The sequence below is a fragment of the Sinohyriopsis cumingii genome, unplaced genomic scaffold (genome assembly GCF_028554795.1).
Source record: "Sinohyriopsis cumingii isolate HCF-2022 unplaced genomic scaffold, ASM2855479v2 utg000552l, whole genome shotgun sequence".
NCBI classification, from domain to species: Eukaryota; Metazoa; Mollusca; class Bivalvia; order Unionida; family Unionidae; genus Sinohyriopsis; species Sinohyriopsis cumingii.
The window spans coordinates 1,275,760-1,299,007 of NW_028315908.1; the positions used below are offsets into that span (position 1 = coordinate 1,275,760).

Here is a 23,248-nt window from a genome sequence, read left to right on the forward strand (position 1 = left end):
AGAAGCTTTGGACAGGACAGATAACATGTCCCCATATTTGACTAAACGTGGTGGTAGTCCTTTTCTTTTCTTTCCTTGGGGTTTTCTGGAGGGTGACATCTTTGAGTCTTCAGGAGCACCAAAAAACACTGATACCCCTACTTGGTCACAGGCCTTTTTTATACTGGAACGCGTCGCCACTGATTGTCTTTACGTCGTATCAGTTTGAGGACAGGCATGACACGTCGTGCAGGGGTACGTAACGGACTAAATCGAGCCAGTTCTTGCTTGGACAAATCCAGTAAACTTTGTAACATGCCCGATCTTTCATGGACTTTGATTTTGGGAGAAGGTACTTTGTGAGCAGCAGCCACTGCCGCTAAATTGGAGGGTCCTGCCACTGGGGAAGTTCTTTTGGGGGTCATCAACGGAGAAGTTCTTGGAGTGATCAACGTCTCCAAGTACTCTTCAGTTCTTGGTGTCATTAATGGAGAAGTGGATGAACGTGAGGCTGCCGGTGACCGTGTCACTGCCGTGGCAGGTCGTGGTTTGCGAGTGTAAGGTTGCGTCCTGGCCGAAGTGCCTCTCTTGCGACTAGTTTTCTTCTGTGGACTTTTCTTTTTCTTGGGGCTTCTTTTCTTTTTCCGGGGTGGTGGTGTCTGGTCAGAGGAGGGTCCAGCCACTGGAGAAGTTCTTCTTCTCTTTGGGGACCTGGTCTTTTTCTTTTTCTTCTTGGGGCTTCGTTGGACTTTTATCTTGGGGAGAACTTTGGGGGCATTAGGATCCCATCTTAAGAGAGAGCGAATGATGACCCCTCCTAGAGTACCGCTCCCTCCAGGTTTCAAAATGATTTGTTTTTTGGTTTGAGTGTCGATGCGGGGATCGGCCAGTTGGACCAAAGCGACTTTGTTTCGATCGAAAAAGCGTTTGGTTTGATGAGGAATCTGAATGATTCCTTGAAGTATTTGACGTGCCGTCACCGTGAACCATCGTAAGACTTCTTTGAGACTAGCTTTTTTTTTCTCGACTGATGCCATACAAGGCACGAATCAATTTGACGGGAAGATGCGACTGAAGGGACGTCATGTTCACACTGTGTGTGAGACAGACGAAAAGGGTCTGAGGTTATTATAGATTTTTTTATGTGGAGTGAAATGAAGTCGAGGACGGAGACGTGTACAGGACAGGCCCTCCGTCTTGGCACCAGTGGTGAAACAAGTGGGTACGAAATCGCAAATCCTCGGGGGTCGTAGGTTTCAAATCGACGAGTAAATAGGCGTGTGGCGTTTGAGGGGCATCTTCGTACGCCTGAGTCAGCCAATGCGTTCCTAACTGTTTGGCTAAGACTTGCACTCGCGATTTATCTCGAGGGCTTTTAAACAAGACCACGTAATGCGCATTGAGACTGATGGTGCGATGGGCTTTACTTTCTTGAAACAAATTTTGGGTGATGTAAACGACACTGGCATTACGGTGATGCCCTTTGCGCGTAAACCACAGTTTAATTTCTTCTTCGTCTTCTCCTAACATGTCGTCAAAAATGACCAAATGGGTTTGACGGGAGTCAGAGACGATGCCGTCGTCTTCTTTAGGAATGCCTTCCACAAACACGATGGAATCGCCTTGACTTTCTCGCAAGAGGTTGTACGCCGATTGCCACTCTTTGTAACACCACACGATCCGTTGAGGTGGTCGATCGATCAAATGATGTTTATGTTCGATCAAACGTTTGACGAATTCGGTTTTGCCTGAACCGCTAGGTCCAGCAATGAGCATATTAAAGGGATGGCGAAGATACAAAGCCTCCCAACTGGCACGATCTAAGTGTTCGTCGATGACTTTGACAGTAGAGGAAGAGGGAGCAGAGACAGCAGAGGTAGCCATTGTGTGAGGAATGTCACTTGTGACACGAAAACAAACAAGACAAGAGTTTATATACTTTTTTTCAGAACACGTTTATTGAATGTTTTTTCAAACATGAATACGAAAGACAAAAATACATAAAAGCCAAAGGCTTAAGTACAAGAATAAAAGGCACATGATAACCATTAACGTGGAATAAAAACAAGTGTCTGTACAACAACATGTTTTGGGTAATGTTCTAACCAGTTCTATAGTAGGGGGTAAGGTCACACAAGTGTCCTCCCGAAAGGGTCTTTCAGGCCTGTCCACGACAGTTCCGTCCTGGATGACGGGTTCTTCTGGCACCGTCACTAACACGGGTTGAAAAGTAACTTTTTTCCTTGAACAACTCTCGTGCATACTGGGCCACTTCTTGGGTCCAAGCCTCAAAATCCCATTCTTTCCAGGCACGGACATCTGTCCAATGGGGATGTAAGTCACAAGCTACACACACATCGTCGTACACGTCTTGGGTAGCTAAAAGTTGACGAATCTTTTTTTCCTGTTGAGGTCGAGAAGTATCCAGATGAAAACGCAAGGCTTTGAGCAAAAGGAGTTTTTCGTGACCATTTAAGGCCATTGGGGTGGTAAGTACTGATCGTAAAGAGTCCACAAAGAATCGGCTGGTAAACGAAATCCCAGAAAACAAGTCACTAAGACACACACCACTTGTCGTCCCAAATTGAATGGATACAGTTCTTGTAATAATCGATGGTAATGATCTACGGTTTGAATATGGTCATTGAGTTCCTTCCACGGAATCTGTTCAATCACTTGTGACATAAGCCGTGGCATGGCAGCCTGATTTTATAGTCTCTTTGTTTCGGAAGCAATACAACTCTCGGTAAATCCTTTCTCTCAACTCCTCAGGCAAGCCCGAAATGTTCTCTTGTAAAGTGTCCATAAGTATATACACTGTTTTTGGAATCGTTGGGTGGTGGCCAATAGCCTCGTTTAACTTTGTGCCTAATGTAATATCCACTCATAATCAGTCTTCTTGTACTTTGGAACAGAGCATAATTTAAAAACGGTTCAATCACTTTGCGTTTGCGTTTCACTTGTATTTTGATCAGTTCTCGGTAAATGCGTTCTCTCAACTCCACAGGCAAAGGACGAATGTTCTCTAGCAAAGTATCCATGAATAGGTCATACTAAATCCTCTTTGGTCTGACACAAGAAATGTACTCTTTGCACAAACATGGTTTTACTTCAGTGTCGAATTTAAATCGTTTAGTCACTAATCTACACATTACAATTCGTTCAGAAGTTTCCTCTTTCACTAAGTTGACATTGTGTTCAAGATGTTGGTAATTCGTTAACTCTTCCTCTGGAATTCGATGCAGTAAGTTTACAATGATGTAGTTGAGAGAATCGTCCATAACAAACCAATCCTTTTTAAAACCAGGGGATCGTTGATCAATGTCTGTCCAATGGAACACTTTCAATTGAATCAGTCATTGTATAGCCTTCACGTACCAGTGGTTGAAACACCGGTGACGTAACGGATGCAATTGTTCTTTACGTTTCACTTGTATTTTCACCAGCTCTCGGTAAATGCGTTCTCTCAACTCCACAGGCAAAGCACGAATGTTCTCTTGTAAAGTATCCATGAACAGATTATGGTAAGTTACTTCAATGTCTCGGTCCCACTAAGGGTAAGTAATGACAATTCGGTGACCATCGAGCATGTTCTACGTAGGCCGAATCCTGCGGTTCCCAGTGGTGAAGTGACACACCGCAACTGAAGCACTTGACTTTATCTCCTTCACCCAAGTAGAAAAATCCGGCTCTGGCTAATTCTTCGGGGGTCGGTCTTCCCAGATACTTAGGCCATTTTCCTTCGAACGATTGAAGACGATTTTCAAAGTCGCAGTATTGCGACAAACGCACAGGAAACGAATATTCGTCTTTCACAGGTTCGTTTCGATGAGGGTTGATTGACATGGACAGGAGTTTGCTCAAGGCTGGATGACATCCGTAGGGGGGTAGACGTGAAGGTGAACATTCCCCTTTAAAACGAAACCCAGTAAAATGTCCAAGAGGACGAGCGGCATCACTTTCGCATCCCTTAGGTTGGACACGCACAGCATCACTTTCCATGATAGGGGTAGTGAGAACAAAGTTCCCATGATGCTTTACGGCATCGCTAAGGTCACAACGTACAGCATCGTACCCATCGCAAGGCTCACAATCGCATTCCACTTCCGAAGCCTCACACTTGAATTGTGCCTTTCTAAACAACTTGTTCTGTGTTTCTCTGAAAGTATTCATCTTGTTCGCTCGGTCTTGGTAGTCACAATGAACTATCGATCTTAACCATAGTCCCCTTTTTCTACTAGTCGCAATGCAGTCTCCAGCTTGTACATCTTTCCTTTTTTACGTTTTTTATGTCTTGTTCTGGAAGGTACCGTCTCTAAGGTACCGTCAACATTGTACCGTAGTGTCATGGGTGGAAAGGCCATAGAAAGGTAAGGGCAGTGCGGAGACCATCGAGTATGTTCCAGAATAGCTGAATCTTTATAGATACATAGATCCATTCGTAACTTCAGTCCGCAAGCGAAACACTGTACCTCGTATCCCAATCCTGACTCAGGTCCCAAATAGACAAATCCTGTTCTAACTAAAACATGCGAAGAAGGTAATCCTTCCCTATCAGTAGGCCATTTCTGAAACGTGTCCAATCGACGGGCACAATCACAATAGTCAGGTAAGAAGACTGGAAAATGGTAGGGTTTGAACTTGGAGTTCTCATCGGGTTTCTCACTCGATTCTTGCTGTGGCGAAGTCATCTTTCTGGTGGGTGACTATCCTCTTACAACCAATGTTTTATACCAACGTGTCCATACGGTAAGGTGAAATGATTGGGAAGTCGCACTCGCTTCTGGTACACGATTTGATAGACTTTTTCCAAGGGTCGACTGACGGTGTGGTGAGTGGGTAAACGTACAATCTTGTTCGGTTGGTAGGTGGTCACTTTAAAGTTTCCATCCTCTCCCGATTGCAAGGCTTCTTTCAATACCCCAAAATTGACCACACGACTGGTACGATGATTCAGAGTCAGTCCTTTCACTTTGCACGTCGTGTGCACTTCTCCTTGTTCGTCCCGGTATTCGTAGCCGTAATTTTTGGGACCGCCACTGACGAAACTTAGAATCTTGTCGTCGGGATGCTCGTCTGTCCAGGCTCCTAAACGGTCTCCTTCGATGTTAGGGTGCTGTTGACTCGGTCGATCGATGTAAATGCAACTGTCCGTGTCAAAGTACAGGACGCGTTCTCCTAACAGTTCTAAAGCTTCGTACAATTTTAAGCGAGCATGAGCTGTCACGTAAGCCGCAATGATGACATTTCCAAAAGGGTCGTCTTGTACAAAGTCCAGATCTTCTTCGTAATTGACCAAGATTAAATCCTCGCGAACGACGTCTACGTGTTTCATGTATTTGGTTTTGTCGTGAATCATCTGGAAGTAGCGGGAAGGTTCTGTCAAATATTCCGTCTTGGGTAAACACGGACGTTGTGCCATTTTACCCCACAAGCAATTTAACATCACTTTAGCAAACGATGGCCTGCCTTCGTTTTTCTCGATGTGGTCTAAAGAGATGCCTTCTTGTTCATAGTATTTCTCTTTGAATTGTATTTGGTCTTCGGGAGTGTGACACCAGGACGGATAGCCGCTGGCTTCTTGTTTCAGTTTCAAAAAGGCATCCACGTAGTCAGCGAAAATGCCTTTCTGACTGGGATCACCCTTGTGGTACTGTTGTGTCTTAGGAAAGTGGCAAATTTCGTACACTTCTAACAGTTCGTATCCCATGTCCAGAGCTTTGAACAATTCTACGCTGACCCAGGTTCTCGTCAAGGCACGTTCTTCCTGGCTGTGATGGCAAGGCTGGTCCTGGTTGCACGTTTAAGCACAAGTACGGCACAATGGAAACATCAGTTTGCCTTGACAATGGTGAGGTAAGACGGGATGGTATAGGTTCGTGGGAGGCAAAACCTTACACTTGATCAAGCCTTCGTATTGTCGAATGTTTTTCAGGTCGATGTGTTCCGTCAGCAATTGCGGGTGCCCTACAGGAAAGCGACAATATTTGCACACGTAGGGATACAGCGAACACACGTCCAAGTATTTGATTTCTTCTCCTTTCTCTTCGTCGGCTTGGTACAGCAAACAGGTGGCATTGGTCCTTCCTCCGTACAAACTATCCCTCGGGTTCAACGGGTCCATGAACTGGTAACTTTCCACGAGGCGTTTAAACTCGGGATCGGTTTTCATACGGTGATCGTATTCGTGTTCCCACATTTCCACCACTTGGTATCCTTGCTGTTCTAACTTTAGGCGTCGCTGACAAGTGTCCTGGTACAAGTCTTCCATGGTTCGTTGTAAAAACTGATTTTTAGTGCTACGATCAGGGTAACAGACGGGGACATTCGTGAAATAAGCAACCGTTAAACTCGTACACGATCTTCGGGTTTTCTAAGTCCCAGCCATCGACCGAATACGTTCCGATGGTCTTTTCACCCCCTCCGTTGCGGGCATGCTGAATCCACTTGTCTTCCTTGTCGCACAAGTAATGTAACCAACGTAGGGCTTTGACCGAGTATTGACGTTTGACAAAGTGGGTCGTTTGAGGACTGATGACAGCCACGGTCTTTTCAGGCATGAATCGTTGTCGATACACTAAGGAACACGCTTTGGCAATGGTGCAAGCTTCTTTCAAAGGATCGACCCCTCCGTGTTCCATGAACAGTTCTCGAAATTTTCCACAGCAACGCCGTAAAATGTCCACGTCGGAACGACAATACTTTAACATTTCTTCCTGAAAGTTGAAGGGGTCAGAGGCATGAGCCTGGTACCAAGCGTAGAAAGCTTCTCGTTGTTCGGTACGCATGTTGTCGGGGTCGTAATAGTGAGCCTCAGGCAAATGGGGTAGAACGGCATGTTGATTGGCTTCCGTATTGAAAAAGTGAGGAAAATAACCTTTAGCCATTTCTGTCATTCCAAACGTTTTAGGCATTCGACTCAAAGGCATGGCCAAGTAACGCATCGAATCTTTAAACTGCAATTGTCCCACTTGCATGAAAATGATTTTGGCTCCGTTCAAAGTGACTTTAGGACGCTCGGTGCCTTGTTCCGTATAGTATCTGAGAAAAAACTGTCCATCGTATCGGGAGAAATTGTGAGCCATCACCGTGGCATGACGATGACAATCTCCGTAACGTTCGATGTCCTCTTGGCTCCATGTCTTGTCGATGGGGTCTAAGACCCATTGGGCAAAACGTGTTCGGTCCCCGAAAGATTTTTTCACGCCCTCCGGGAATCTTGCTGCAGTGAGGGCAATGACTGAAGATAGGTTCTTGAATGCACTTCTCGCACGCTCGATGAGCCACACAGAAATTAGGGATGTGAATGCCGGTCTCTTGCATGCATTCGAAATCGAAAAAGATGAAATTGCCTTTCTTCTTGTGACCGTCCTCTATCTCTGGTGGGAGTTGGTATTTTTGCACGTAGCATTCGTGTTCCAAGTCCACGATGTGGTGACAAATGTGACATTTTTTCTTTCCTTGACATACGTGTGCCTTGGCATTATTGGTACGTAGGCCTTGTCCACAGGTAGGGCACAATCTCAGGAGTTGACAAGCACATTTCTTCTGTGAACCTTGTGTCTTGAGATGTTGTTGGTAACAGGCAGGGCTGATAAACGTGCGCAGACAAGTTGAACAAGGCACTGGTTCTTCGCTCAGACAGGGTGGAGAGGCCAAACATCCTGGGCATTTCATTCCACAATGCTTGTGTTGCTCTCGATTGTTATAACCATAATCACATTTCTCACAATAATAACTGTATCCCAGGAATCCGGTGATACTGGTAATGGTATCGAAATGGTCATCGTGATAATAAACATGAATGTATTTTCCGTCCTTAAAATCTTGGCCTCGAAACAACAGAGGCCCGCGCATTTCTTGAGGGTGCACTTTCAAGGTGTAGCGTGGAGCTAGGACATCTTGCAATTTTTGCATTTCAGGAATGCCACAGGGTGTGTCTTTGGACAGGCCAGCTTGTTGTAACAGGAGTTCTGCTTCGTTTCGTTGTTTGGCTCGATAGGAACGTTGAATAGTGTTCCAGGTTCTTTTCCATTCTGCCGTGTCGTTCTTGTTGGCATAGGTTCGTCCCACCACGATGGCACGGGCTAAGCACATCTGGTCTTGAGGGTTGTTAATTTGGACGAGACTCTTTTTGGTGCTGCGAAGATCGTCCACCAATAACATCTTTTTGCGTCCAGTCCCTTGAGGAGGAGAGACGTGGGCCATTTTCAGTGTGGCTTTACCATCGGTGATGTCAAACTGATCATTAGATTGTTGTACGTGTTGAATCTTGTCCATGACTTTGGAAGGGGTTAGTTCTGCGGGTCTGCTAAACTCGATCCAAACAGGGGATTTCAAGCTGTCGTGATCTATGGGTAGTGTCAAGCGATCGTCTTCTTTGGGTTGACATTGTCGCTTGAGTGCGGTGAGCAAAGAATCCCACATCTCGGTGATGAACCCTTCTGCTTTCTCCAATGGTACGTCAGCCTTGAAATCTTTAAACTTCACTGTGTAGGTGTAAGCCGTGGTTCTAAATTTTCTAGAGGAGCGCTTTTCCGTCTCTCGAATCGAATAGTATTTTTCAGGGTTGACTAAGGGTGGTGAACTTGGTTTAGAGGTTTCAAATTCTGGTTCACTCATGTCCTCTTCAAAATCACTGGCATGAATTTGTGCCAAGATTTCAGCCCTGGTACGAGGCGATAGATCACGTTTCTGCCTCTTACTTTCTTCTTCTTCTTTCTTCTCGAATGAATAGGATCGTTTCATCTTGAGTGAAAAATGTCAAATGACTCAAGTTTAAACGCCATAGACTAATTTATAGTCATGGCAGACCAGCGTATATAAAAGGGTGTGTGTCTTGTCCTTTCACTATTCATTTCACTCTCAAGCTGAGCACAACGATGGAAGAGACTAACCAAATCGAACGTTTCATCAGAGCTTTGCGAGGGGTCATTAGAAAATTCTCTTCAGACCAGCCCACGGACTACTCTCCTTCCTTTCGAGATAAAAGTCAAGATACTTGCTATATCTGTCAGAAGAAAGGGCATTGGTCTTCAGAGTGTCCAGACCGTCAAAAAAGAAAAAAAAACAGGGACTAAAAAAGACAAAAGTCAAGATACCTGTTATTATTGTAAAGAAAAAGGACATTGGTCTCCAGATTGCCCAAAAAAGAAACAAGAGGAGTCAGAAGAAAAGAAGGATTCTTCAGAAGAAGAGAGGAATTCTTCGGAAGAAGAGAGGGATTCTTCGGAAGAAGAGAGGGATTCTTCAGAGGAAGAAGAGGAAGAAAGAAGACAATTCTATTTACAAGAGGCAAAGAAACAGGAGAAGAAAAGAAGAAGGGAAGAAAATGAGGAAAACACGGTGAAGAAATTTAAAAAACAGAGAGACTAAAGAAGAAGGAAGAAGAAGTCAATGAACTTTTTATTAAAGTTATGTGTTGTGAATTGTGAATTGGATTGTAAAAATGGATAAAAGAATAAATTAATGATATAAGGTAAGTGTCTTTGAGTTTTGATTTTAAAATAAGAACGTACACTCACGCACTCATACAAAGACACGTACTATAAGGGTAAAATGGGCTGTTTTTTGAGTTATTGGCAAATTGAAATTGTATTTCTTTTCGAGAAATGTGGGTGGCCCTGAAAAGGGCCTTTTTTTCTTTATGGTGTAGGGGTGAGTTTAAGCAATCAACTTTAACTGTCTTAAGCCTTTGCCACGGCCAAGGCCTACTTCTGGACTGCGTAATGTTGATGATGATTGGGTTGAAATCACTAAGGGTGGTACGGTAGGCTTAGTCACAGGGTTGAGGTGTTTAGCTCGGGATGGTCGTATTCTCTTCGGTCGTAATAAAGAAGTCTGATACATTTGTTTCAGACTTCTTAACTCCGCTAAAATATCCAACAGTACCGTGACCGTTTGATTTTCACCCTCTTGTTTCTTTGCTGCTACTTCTTCTTGCTGTTGTTTTTTTTCTTACCTCTTCTTCTTGCTGCTGTTGCTGTAGGAGAAAAGCTTGTTCCGCTTCCTTTTGTCGTTGTATAAATTTCTCCAATTCTTCTTTCTGTCTCTGTCTAAAATTCTCCACTTGCGGTAATGAAGAAGGTAACGAAGGTTCCGGAACAAATTCTGCGAGGAGAGAAAATCCACAAAATCCCAATTCACCTCTTCTGAAAGTAAGTCCGGGTTCCCTTGGGCAGTCTCTCCTACTGGTGCACCCCAATGGATCGTTTTCTGAGTTTCCGTCATGTTGAATCACTGTCGCATAGATTGACTGCAAGCGCTAGCGAATCTATATAGACTACGTGACGTCACAGACTGCTCTCTTCGGATTGGATGCGGACTGACTGAATTTTGTAACGCGTGTTCGGATTGGTGAATGAACTCAATCCGTTTCAATCCTTCCTCTACCTATAAATAAGCGCAGTTCAGTGCATTGATTCACCTGTTCTCGTCGCTTCAAGATGTGGACCGATGTGCAATCTTCTACGCTTGTGTCTTCCATGATGTTCCGGACGGACATACCCATGTATGTCCGATACAAGTGGAAAGTTGTCCACAGGACAGACACCAGTCTGTGGATACGTAGGATCTACGTAGAAAGACAAGGATGCCTCAAAAGAGTCCTGATTTACGGTCCTACAGTGAGACGCAGCCTAAGGACAAGAAGACCAATGCGGTGCCCTTTATGTTAATGGATACATTAACATAAACCCAAAGGCCCTTTTCAGGGCCAGCCATATTTCTCGAAAAGAGAATGACTTTTCAATTGCCTACCCCTTTTTTAAAAATTTTTTAAAAAAAACAATAAAAAAAAATCCCATATTCAATTCCCCTTGTCCCTAAACAAGCCCAAACTCTATACCCCATGTTAATTTCCCCTTGTACGTAGATTTGCCCACGATTTTTTCGCCATGTTAAATTTCCATTGTACGTAATCTTACCCAGGGGGGGTCTGTAATGCTAATTCCCATTGTACGTAATGTGCCCCACTTAACTACTAATCACGCAAACATTAGGGAGTAATATTATCTTTCAACAGTTCATTTGCACAACATACTCATAATATTATTTCTTGGATCTCTAATCCAGCTGGAAGTGTGAAAAAGTTTAAGTACTGTCTATCAAAATTAACTTAAAAAGTAAAGGTCAGTGTATATACAAACTATATTACATGAACTCCTTGAGATGTAACTATTTTATTTTTGTCATAATATATTGTGTTTACCATCGAACCATAAAAATGATAAAACGTATTTAGAAAGTACTATGCCAATGGCTGAATCGAGAGTCTACATTTAATTTCGGCATTTCGAACGTGTGCAATGTCATTGGTGCTAGATGTCATCAGTCTTTTTCAGTTATATGTAACTGAGTGAGCTTCATTCTGTTCGTATCATTGAACATTAGCAGATCTGTTGGAGTGGGTTGGGGTGTGGTGATGAAGAAAGTCTTTAAGTAATTAAATTAAAAGCATTACTATGTCAGTAACCGGTTTTCCAAAATGTTCCAGTAAAAAGCTCACTTTACGTTGAAACAACGGCAACGAGGATGATGAAAACCATTACTGTACTTTTTTTTGTTGCTCAAGAATTTGTTGATCTGCTTCCAAAACCACCGTTGCTCGTGTATCGGTTGATATTTGCCAAGTAATACAGGTGCATATTGTCACTTATAGAACTATATATTTATAGCATATATGGAAGAGTATTAATACATTAACAACTCGGGCATCATTCCCCACTTCCCGTCCCACCACAATCTCTCATTCATTCCTTTTCCTCATTCTTATCCAAGTTCTGTTGTTTTTGTTTTTTTTCCTTTTCCAAGAGGTATTCTCTATGTGTCATTAGTTACGTGCTACTCGCCATACGATCGTATTAAAGCGCAGAGGAAACTATGAGTTCTTATAAATTTGTTATCCAAACCATTGTAATTGTAAAATTTTAATGATAAAATAATATATTTAAACTAAACTACTGATTCCCTTTCTGATGGAATTCCTTTAAAAGTAAGAGGTGATCAGTTCCAACAATGCCTTGCATACTCATAATATCACAATGCTGGCAGATTGCCGACAACTATGCCCATTGAATCTGATTATAAATAAACACGTGATTGACTTCTAAAAGGACTCACTCAACGCACATCCCTTAAGATTTAGGAAAGCATAACTGTCATTAATATTTTAAAAAATCCAGTGTCTTCCTTTTTCAACTTATATAGTCAGCATCATCTATATAAATTAGACTGTCTTTAAAACTAATGGGATTTTATTTCTGTTCTAATTCCTTAACGGACCCTGCGATCATTTGAATTTGAGTGATGGGTGTAAAATAAGTGACATTTGGCTGTCTGCGTTTCTGTGTCATAAATGGGTAATGTAATAGTTGTAAAACTAGACTGCCACTTGGTTTATGGGACACATAAGAATACCTACCAAGTTCTCTTTCTACGACTTTACAATCTTGTTTTCATTCAATATTTTTCTCTAATACAATAAACCAAAATTGATTTAGAATGGAATGATTAGGGATAAAATATAGTTTTGGGATCTTATTCCCGTTTAATTTAATTCAGTCGTAACCCATATTCCGTAACTATAACCTATATTCTGTAACTATAACCCATATTCCGTAACTAGTCGCCAAATGTTTCATTTTATGTTTGTTTCCTGTCTTTTTCTTTGTACTCTTGCTACCAAAGTATCATTTGGTAATTTTGTCAGATTTGATTAAATGAAAATTGTAGGAGTTTTCTTTTATTTTATTTTCTGGTGGATGATGATGATTATGTTTATTATGTTTTGCAGAATGCATATCAGGAAGCCGGATCTTGTTGCGAAAAGCACCTTGAAGAACTTACACAAAACATTCTTAAAATTGACGTGGATGTGAGAGTGGATGGTTTCAATATACATGATCTCAGTGACAATGAGGTTAGAAAAATACAATCCTTCATATGCTAGGTTATGGTAATATGAAAATCTCATCCGGGCGTACGAAGATTAGCTGATGATGCTTGTTTGATTGTTAATTTGTTTTCTATTGTTTTTTTTTAAGTCTGCCTGCAAAGTCTCAGCACATATTGTCCTTAAGCACCAGCAGTTAATTTTAATAGCAATTTTCGAGTCTCATACATTTAAAAACCGTTAAGAACAGCGATGCATGCATGGAAACGTGAGAAAATTTAATTAATTCATCTTTGAAGCTTTTCAACTATCTATTCACTTGATTATAATAAAATTTATAATGAAGTATTTAGAATAATGTTTTAGAATGACTTATCATGAAAATAAAATCATTTTATTTCTTAGAGTTACTAAATTGAGTATGTATGATGACGGCCGGTGAAAATTTTTTAGAATAAATTTGTTTACAGTTTATTATGGGTCGATTGATACTACTTAAAGAAGTCGGGGTATAGCAAACATAATGTTTTAAAAACAAAAGTTAAATTTAGTATGGAAACTACTGCAAAAAGTGTACGTTAGCTTATCACATTAGATATGATCAATCAGAGTAGTTCATCCTTACGTAGAAAATTCCTCTACTGACATTTTTGGTACTAAGAGGTCCCTAGTAGTGACCAGCTGATCTTTATATATAAAAATGACCAAGGCTCCACCACCACATCCATCTATTTATGCAGCTAACAAGCGTTGTAGTTGTCTTATTATTTGTAATATCAATCTTTTAATAACTCACTTATTTTTCTATTTTAAATGAAAGTTCGAAGAAAATCACGTAGCGACGATAAACACCGTGACGGAAGGATTACGGAAGTTAAGGGCACAACACTATCCAACAGTACACGCAGATACGCTAGAATTCATGGTATTCACCTCCTCTCTCTCTCTCTCTCTCTCTCTCTCTGTTTTGATAGTATCTTTCTTTTTCATGTTTCTGCGAAGTAAGATAAAATATTTTGTTTATAAATAGTTCATAGTTCTACACATTTCCATAAAGATCTACATTTTTTCTGTATGAATCTTTCATTTCATCTGTTTTAAAGATGAAAAGGTCTGTTACATCACAGGAATGGCGAGTAAAGGTCAAAGTCCGTAATTTGGCTCTAGTAAATAAGGGTCCATGAAATAAACTAATTACTCTTTACATAAGTGCAGAATATTACTGGTAATACGATTGTCATCTTAGGTAAATAAACTATATTCTCATTATACAATTAGATAAAAATGTATAACTGCTAAAATGTGCCGAGATGATTTTAAGAATATCCTTCAAATATGTTAGGTGCAAGGAGAATGGTAGGCTGTATTACTGAATTGAAACATGAGTTTTGAACATGCGCTGATTGAGCATGATATATGTTAATATTAAAGTGAATTGACTAGTATTGATTGTTTGTGAACTAAACTTGATATCTTATGATTGCCCCAAAATGACAAATGATAATTAGTAGATAGGTAGGTAGGTGCATTTAAAGGGTGTTTTTACTAATGGTGTAATGCTGAAAGCATTCCTTGAATAGTGAGACGTGCCGAATATGTAACAGTTATGCAGAGACAAGACTTAAGCCTGGCGATTCAGTTAGTACTAATTATATGGACACAAAATTAATAACTTCCCGTTTACCTTTGGTCTAGATCATAAAGCTATTTTCAAAAGATGCACATGAGTTACCTTGAATTTATGTGCAAGAAAAAAGTCAATCATAATGAAATGTCATAAACTGTACCTATATATGGCAGTAAATCAATATAAGCTTATTACAACTGTAATATCAAACTAGGCTTACGTCAAAACAAATATTGCAGAATTATTTATTTCTTAGTATGCCCGTTAAAATCAATACGAAGAAGGAATACATAAGATCTTGGGTCAGGTGACATTTTTGGTCTCTAATGGAGACAGTAAATAAGTATGTCTAGATAAATGCTCCAAAAACCTGAATTTAGCGAAACGAAATGCTCCAAAAACCTGAATTTAGCGAAACGAAATGCTCCAAAAACCTGAATTTAGCGAAACGATCACAGTTTGTAAGTCTAAAACAAGAGACGAAGCTCGATTTCAAGGAGAGTTGCATGAGATGAGACGTCAACAAGAAATTTATTTGAAGGTGTCCATTAGTAGTCTGAAACAGTTTCATAAATATACGGAAAAATAACAAAGTAAATTGCATATGTTGCCTGTGTAGTGGTCGAGTTAAGTTTGTGTACACCGTTTCAGACCCCAAGTTATTTTACAATTGTTGCCCAAAGAATACACTTTATTTATTAGCCTATACCAATCGTTTTGGGGAGTCAGTTAAGTTTGTGATATGAAACCAAGGAGAAGAAGTTATGTTCAACTGTCTGAATGTTGAACACTTACAAAGAAGATGAGAGGAAGCAGAGACCATATTGCATGCCATCAATGATGCCATCAGTGCTTCCACCAGGGATTTATATCAGGAAGCAGAGACCATACCGCATGCCATCAATGCTTCCACAGGGATTTATATCAGGAAGCAGAGACCATATTGCATGCCATCAATGATGCCATCAATGCTTCCACCAGGGATTTATATCAGGAAGCAGAGACCATACCGCATGCCATCAATGCCTCCGGCCGGGATTTATATCAGGAAGCAGAGACCATACCACATGCCATCAATGCTTCCACCACGGATTTATATCAGGAAGCAGAGACCATACCACATGCCATCAATGCTTCCACCACGGATTTATATCAGGAAGCAGAGACCATACTGCATGCCATCAATGCTTCCGCCCGGGATTTATATCAGGAAGCAGAAACCATACCACATACCATCAATGCTTCCGCCCGGGATTTATATCAGGAAGCAGAGACCATACTGCATGCCATCAATGCTTCCGCGCGGGATTTATATCAGGAAGCAGAGACCATACCACATGCCATCAATGCTTCCGCCCGGGATTTGTATCAGGAAGCAGAGACCATACTGCATGCCATCAATGCTTCTGCCCGGGGTTTATATCAGGAAGCAGAGACAATACTGCATGCCATCAGTGCTTCCGCCCGGGATTTATATCAGGAAGCAGAGACCATACCACATGCCATCAATGCCTCCGCCCGGGATTTATATCAGGAAGCAGATACCATACTGCATGCCATCAATGCTTCCGCCCGGGATTTGTATCAGGAAGCAGAGACCATACTGCATGCCATCAATGCTTCTGCCCGGGGTTTATATCAGGAAGCAGAGACAATACTGCATGCCATCAGTGCTTCCGCCCGGGATTTATATCAGGAAGCAGAGACCATACCACATGCCATCAATGCCTCCGCCCGGGATTTATATCAGGAAGCAGATACCATACTGCATGCCATCAATGCTTCCGCCCGGGATTTGTATCAGGAAGCAGAGACCATACCACATGCCATCAGTGCTTCTGCCCGGGATTTATATCAGGAAGTAGAGACCATACTGCATGCCATCAATGCTTCCGCGCAGGATTTATATCAGGTAATATAGTTATAAGGTATGGCTCTCATGCACCACCCAACATAGTGTATAGACATATTTATCATTCCAGGAACGTTAATCTAAACCGTAAGTTTTACAGGTCATAACAAGCATGTTTACATGTAACGTAAAATTGATAATGCGGATGTTGTTGTGTTAACTTCCAAAGACAGTCTTTACTCATACGGTAGTCCCAAAAACTAGCGGAAGCCATAAAGACTTTCACATGTGTATGATATGAATAAACTTTTTGTTGTCAATTGTATTAGTAATGGAATGTTGAACAGAACAAAGAAAAAAAGATAATTGCACCTAATACATTACCACCAGTGTTTATCGAACGAAACGTGGCAGACCATCAAAAGCTATGTTTTAACAGTCAAGTATAGCTGTTATATATTCAGTGGTCTCCATTCTACCTTTTCCTTTAACAATTGCAGCAAATCAGCATCGGATACCATTTTCTGATCTCACTCATGTATTAGCCAATTGGTATATCATTGATTTCTTTTCAATAAATACTTTTTTTGAACTAAATTTAAACAGGACTTCGCTAAGGTTTTGCTTCTTGCTCATTTTATGTCACGTTTAAATTACTTACGATATTTGTGATTTATACAGTTATATCACCTACTGCTTCATTAGCTCTATCATCATTAACAAGTCTTTTAATTTTTTAGTTTGGTTAACCATTGGTACAGCATTTGATATCATTTCCTTGCTTTCTTTTTTAAAACCATTTTTGAATACATACATTGAGAGTGTCTCCCTCCTGATTTTACAACACCTATTCCTAATCACGCCAGCATTTGTGCAAGCTGTTTGTATGTTTAAGCCTCTAATTCAGCTAAAATGCTCAAGATCAAAGCTCGTTTTTTTAAATAGTTTTTGTGAAGTCATTAACAGTTTTAAATAGAACAGTCACTTTCAACCACAATATATGGCCAACATTTTTATTTTCAGAGACATTTTGTTTTAATATTGTAGGAAATTATACTGATTCTTGAAATTCCTCTCTTGAAATTGCCATAAGATAATGCACTGAATGTTATGAATTCATTTTGTATCATTGTAGACCCAGAAAACTAACTAATTTGATATTACTTTGTAGTCCATTGGTGTTAAACCCTGAATATATTAATTTCTTGGAAATTTTCCTTGTGTTTGAATCAATAATTTTTATACATATTTTTTTATATCACACATATGTTACTGCCCTTGGTTACCTATTCCTCTTCGTGACCTGTCTTAAATGAATGGAAGCTTTGTCTTAGACCTCATAACTCTTTAATTGTTATGGCATTTAGTACATGTTCAAAAAAGTTCTGTAACGTTTGGAACGTTTATTCGACTAGTGGTATGCTCAACGTTTAATTCTTATGACAGATAGTATCGAAGTGGTTTGTTTTCTTTGAAGTCACTGAAGAATGAATCTGTCTCAACATGGATGCATGACGTCTCCGTATTGGTCACAAGAAGTGGTCTTCTGTTGTACTTTGTTTGAGGGGTGATGGGGTTTTAGTTTAAAATAGTAAAATTGGTAAATCAGCTATTTCGTTAACTTCTGCAGTGTAAATCCTGTGTAATTTTTTCTTCTTAGCTTGATTTTCTTCTTTTCCAAACTAAACAGCACTATGTTTTGACCTACTATTCTTCTACCAACAAAAAGATGATTTGGATCAGTTCATCTGTGAAAAACCTTTTCATTTAAAAGGCAAACACATCCTCAGTATTCAGTTTAAATCTCAACAAACTTTCTTTCTTATTATCTATTTGAAGAAAAAAAAATCATCTGATTTATATTGGGAGCATTTCTTCAGTTTCTTCACGTTCTATCGCATATATATTTGATTTATATTTGCCTTTGAAGTCATCAAACATTCAGCATAATATATGAGTCTATGAAAAACCTTTGATTTTTATAGCACATGTCTTCAATTTATTATCGCTTGAAATCATTAAAATTTCAGTCGTATTGTCCAGGAGCCGTATTAGGAACTCTTTCTGACATTGATTTATTGGGGATGTCTATTGTGAGTGAAGTCTCATTAAACAAAAAATTACGTTTATTACATATCTACACAGAACAGTTGTTTCTTCGTTTGGCATCATAATTTTCCTATTCCATTTAGCCTTTTTTTCAATTTGCACATTTTGTACGCCTCCTCCCTCTATGTTGTCTTTTCTCAAATTTTTCCGTCAGTATTTTCGCAACTATGACGAAAAGTTCCCATAACGCGGTGTCGTCTTTGCACGTAGCCAACCTAACATATTGATCAAGTGTGAGTGAATATATAATATTTTCCATTAATTTAAATTTATATTGGAATTAATCATCTAACCAAAATAAAGTAGGATACTGGCGAATACTAAGCGGAAATGTGCAACCTTTACAGTAATTATTCACCTTTAATAAGATTCAGCCAAGAAAATATCAGAAAATAACAAAATTAAACATATCAAATAATGTATAAGACACATAAAATCATGTTTCTTTATTTTCGGATTTGATATATAATGCTCGACTAAAAAAAATTATGATAAGGTCTTTTCACTGACATGAAATCGTATCCTCTCTTCATTCCTCGAAAAGTGCTTGAATTGTTGTCTTCATAAATTGGAAAAAAATAATTGTTGGACGATCTGCATGTACGTTTTAAATAAAGCTTCACTGACGTAGGTAGTCAGAATATGATTACAGAATTAAATTTGGTAAAACAAAATCCACGAATTTAGAATTGTATAGGTAAGCTTTTTTTATCTTGGTCATTGTTTGAAGTTTCCAAGAAGTTTCTAATTCATTTGTTAGTATGAACCTAAGTGGTATATAGAAGATTCTTATTCGAGAAGTCCTTATTAAATGATCCAATTCAAGGATTTGTATGTATTTTATTGCTTTTTTAACAGAATGAAAAATGTTCGCATTAAGAAAATGAATAATAATACGTAACTTTGGTCGAATACCTTTGTATATCTTCATAGATCCACCTAAATGCTGTTTCTAACGCAAAGCTGCAACAAAAGACACATTTGGCTTAATAGTTGCAGGTGTAGTCAGACTTTTTAAATAATTCTGTAAAATCTGGCCTCGTGATGACAGCAAATCTGGCAGGCGCATTAAGTTGGTTGCTCTTGAATTAGAATTAAACGCGAATATAGTTTTGTTTCAAAATATATTTTTACGAAAACTTTTTTTTATTAGGAATTTTTTGTTCGTTGCTAAGCTGACTAGTACCTTCTTCGACTCTGCCAAATGGACGTATCGTTTACCATTGCGATAAAATGGATTCTCTTTGATTGTGTTAATTAAGTATACCATTTTTTAAAAAGAGCTTCCGGTTGTAGGTTCACCAGGAGATGGCGGAGTTCGCACAGAGCCACGACAAGATCACAACCTACGCCAAGAAATGTTTCCAGATGTGCTTTTGGCTATGTATTCAGGATCCTCCCCTGCATGTCAAGCTGTCCAAGGACTCAGAGCTAGACAGGAACTGTTACAAGCACATTAAGAGGAAAGTCAGGAAAAAGGAAATCGTTGTTTGGCCCCCACTGTACCTTTACAAAGACGGACCCTTGATTGCTAAAGGAATCCTTTTTGTGCCTCCATGAACGAAGTCTGGTCCGTCGCATGGAATGAACCTCACATAAAATGTACTACGACTTATTTCTTTGGACCACATGAATATAAAATCTGACAGAGTTAGATGCCACATTGCAACCAGTCACAGTGACATCTGGATAATTTTGTAGTTGCAACAGATGTTTATACAAATGTGGCGTACAAATTATGTTCTTGATATTTATGTGAACTCTGTGTATACATGCACTTGCATTTCAAAGTTATTGTTGTCATGCTAATTTTGCACAGCAATAGTGATACTAAAGATATTATAGCGGATGGCTCAGGCGGCTGTTCCGAAAAGCCGCGAAATAATGGCTTCATTTTCAGACATCTTTAATATTCTGAAGTAATTATTTAGATAGCTTCATTTTGCACCCAGGATGAGTATCAAGAAAAGGCAAAGAATATAAAAAGTTTTTAAAAAATGCAAATATCATACTCAGCATACTCCAGAAAACAAAGTGTGAAACGCTAAAGGAAACATTTAATCAATTATTTTTCATGACGATATTTTTTTAATAATTGCATTCTAAGCTATCAGTTGACAAACAGCTGAAGTTAGATTTGTCACCCTTTTTATATTCCCTCATTTCACTACTCCCACTCATAAATATGTTATTATTTTCCGTATCGCATGTAGTTTACCAGTTTTTCTCTATTCTCCGTGTAAGGTAAAGCGATGCATTTTTGTTTTGCGAATATGTTCGCTCAATGCATGATATGATATGGGTCAGAACACACAGTATAATTCAGTCTTATTTCTTTAGAAAATGTCAGGATTTGTGGGGATAGTAATAAAGACGGGACTCATTCCTGTAGGTATATATATATATATATATATATATATATATATATATATATATATATATATATATAATCTGTAATGTACTTTTCGTTTGTATATCACATTTTCGTGAATTATTTATGTTGAAAATTAAGAATACACCATCACAATTACTGAATCATGAGAAGAGTATGTTAGCATGTGTACACTATGTAAAGTAATTACTTTTGGATGATTTAATTAGAGATGCTTTGATGTGATTGTAGTATAAATGTGATGCATGTGCTATGTTTATTTATTTGGTAATACTTCATTGACTTTTGTCCATAATTGATGGTAGGAGTTTTGGGCCTACCTAACTAATGTCTTTTTGGTAAACAAAATATCACATAGCTAATTGTTTGTCAAAGATTATAGATTATATTTTAAGATTAGTATTATTTGTAGGTAAATATGTTTACTTGGATTTGAGTTCAGGACAATGGTTTTCCCCTCAGGAATTCCTGGGGTGTGTGATATTTGCCATGATCTTGCTGACAATTTGGAATGTTCTAGAAATGAATTTTTGATCATCATCCTGGTCCTCTAATTGTGTCTTAGTTTTTTATATTAAGGTTATTTATATTATAATTACTCATTCCTATCTGTTTGTATGTTTAACTTCAGTTGCATTCAGATTTAATTGGAGAGGAATCTTTGCATTATTCCTTTGGGATTACAAGTGCTTATTAATACGTTCGGACTTAATCACTATTTTGTGATTATTGTGAATTTATTTAGAGCAATTTTTGGATTATAACATATTGTGATACATCAAGACTGTTAGCACATCAACACTATAGTGGGCTATTGGTACATAAACACATTCAGGATTGGAATTATTTCAGAACGCCATTGAAATTTATTCAGAATACTCTATTTTTTAGGACTTGTGATAGAACTTTTAGATCTATTTGGATTTAATTAACAATACTGTAAGTTCTTCTCAAATTTTCACTTTATTCTTGGGAAATAAATTATTTTTTGAATTTTACCAAACTTGTTGGTTTCCGCTCTTTTATGTTACTTAGTTTAAGACCATGGAGTCCTAACACATGTTTATTCAGTTTGAAAACTTTCTGTATTATGCAACTGGTTTCAATAAATAATGTTCGATAATTCATTGCTGAAACCGATGATACTTTTGTGGCATTGCCTGAAATGTTTGGTGCTGTTATAATGTATTAATACTTACAGTACTATTGTGTAATCACTTCGCTGACTATTTCATCACATTTCCAGTCGTTGCTATGCTGCAGGTAACATTAAACTGCCATCTTGGAATAAAGTACACACCTCCATTGTCTGTCACCTTCAAACACCGCACAGATGTGAAGCTACTTATCAATCACCTCAGTTCAGAGAAGATTTTCCAAACTAACCGTAATGGATGGAATCGTGCCACTGCAGTGCAAACAACATCGCCCAAACTTCATAAGTTCCGGTGTTGGCATCATGCACCTCTTAAACTAAATATCTGAGAACGGAAGTTCTCCAGAAAGCATGAACAAACTGTATGTTCTGCAGAAACGTTTAATACATGTGTACGAATAGTTTTACTTAACTTAAATTATAGTAGACTGATCTGAGCAAGTCATGAAAGAAAAAAGTAATGGGACCAAGTTTTTGGAGCTAGTTTTGTTAATATTAATATTCAGACGCGTCCTCAGAGTTGGTTGGCGTAGAGATATTGGATAAGCGAATCGCCGGATAGTAGAGTTGTTTAATTAGCGGCGACTGTGCATAGTGCGATATCGCTAACTAACCAGCTTGGTGACTTTGATTTTTCTAGGTACAGAATGATACTGGCTTATTTGAGGCCATTTTAGACCGAGCACCACCGAATGATCAACACACGTATTCGTTTCCAATCATCTGAATTGCTATATAGAATTTACAACGTACTGAGAACAAGCATTGAAGCAAATACGTACGATATCTGCAGATTTAAGACACGTGATTTGTTATACAATTAGGAAAAAAGAAGTTCAATTAAACACTCTGTTAAATTTCAATGGAACATGAAGGATATAAAGTGACTCTGAAAAGTATCTTTAACAGACTCGGTAAAAATAAGTATCGGAGTACTTGAACATCCTGGATACAAGATAGGTTTCTGTATAAAATAAGGCTAATTACTTGTGAAATTTTGAGGAGTAAAATATTTAATTTTTATATAGGTCCAACCAATCGAAAATAACATTATATTTCCAAGTAAGGGTTATTTTTATTTGATCATGCATTCTTACATATATTGTGGAATCCAGAGATAGGCGCTTCCCACTCTGTTTGGAATATAAGTGTGTGTGTGTGTGTGTGTGTGTGTGTGTGTGTGTACTACCCGACCAGGACATGTTTCTTCACTCCCATTTAGTCAGTTTGTCCGGTGTCCC

General features: G+C 39.1%; 1 protein-coding gene across 1 annotated transcript in view; it reads left to right on the forward strand.

Annotated features, from left to right (window-relative positions):
* LOC149773825 (E3 ubiquitin-protein ligase TRIM17-like) overlaps positions 1–21,939 on the forward strand; it is a 40,121-nt gene extending 18,182 nt beyond the window's left edge. The window contains exons 8-10 of the mRNA XM_089945950.1: positions 12,773–12,898; positions 13,692–13,796; positions 19,756–21,939. Coding sequence (XP_089802076.1) covers positions 12,773–12,898; positions 13,692–13,796; positions 19,756–20,019 — 495 coding nt within the window. The 3' untranslated portion in view covers positions 20,020–21,939. The remainder of the gene's footprint in view (positions 1–12,772; positions 12,899–13,691; positions 13,797–19,755) is intronic.
* Positions 21,940–23,248: the final 1,309 nt, after the last annotated feature.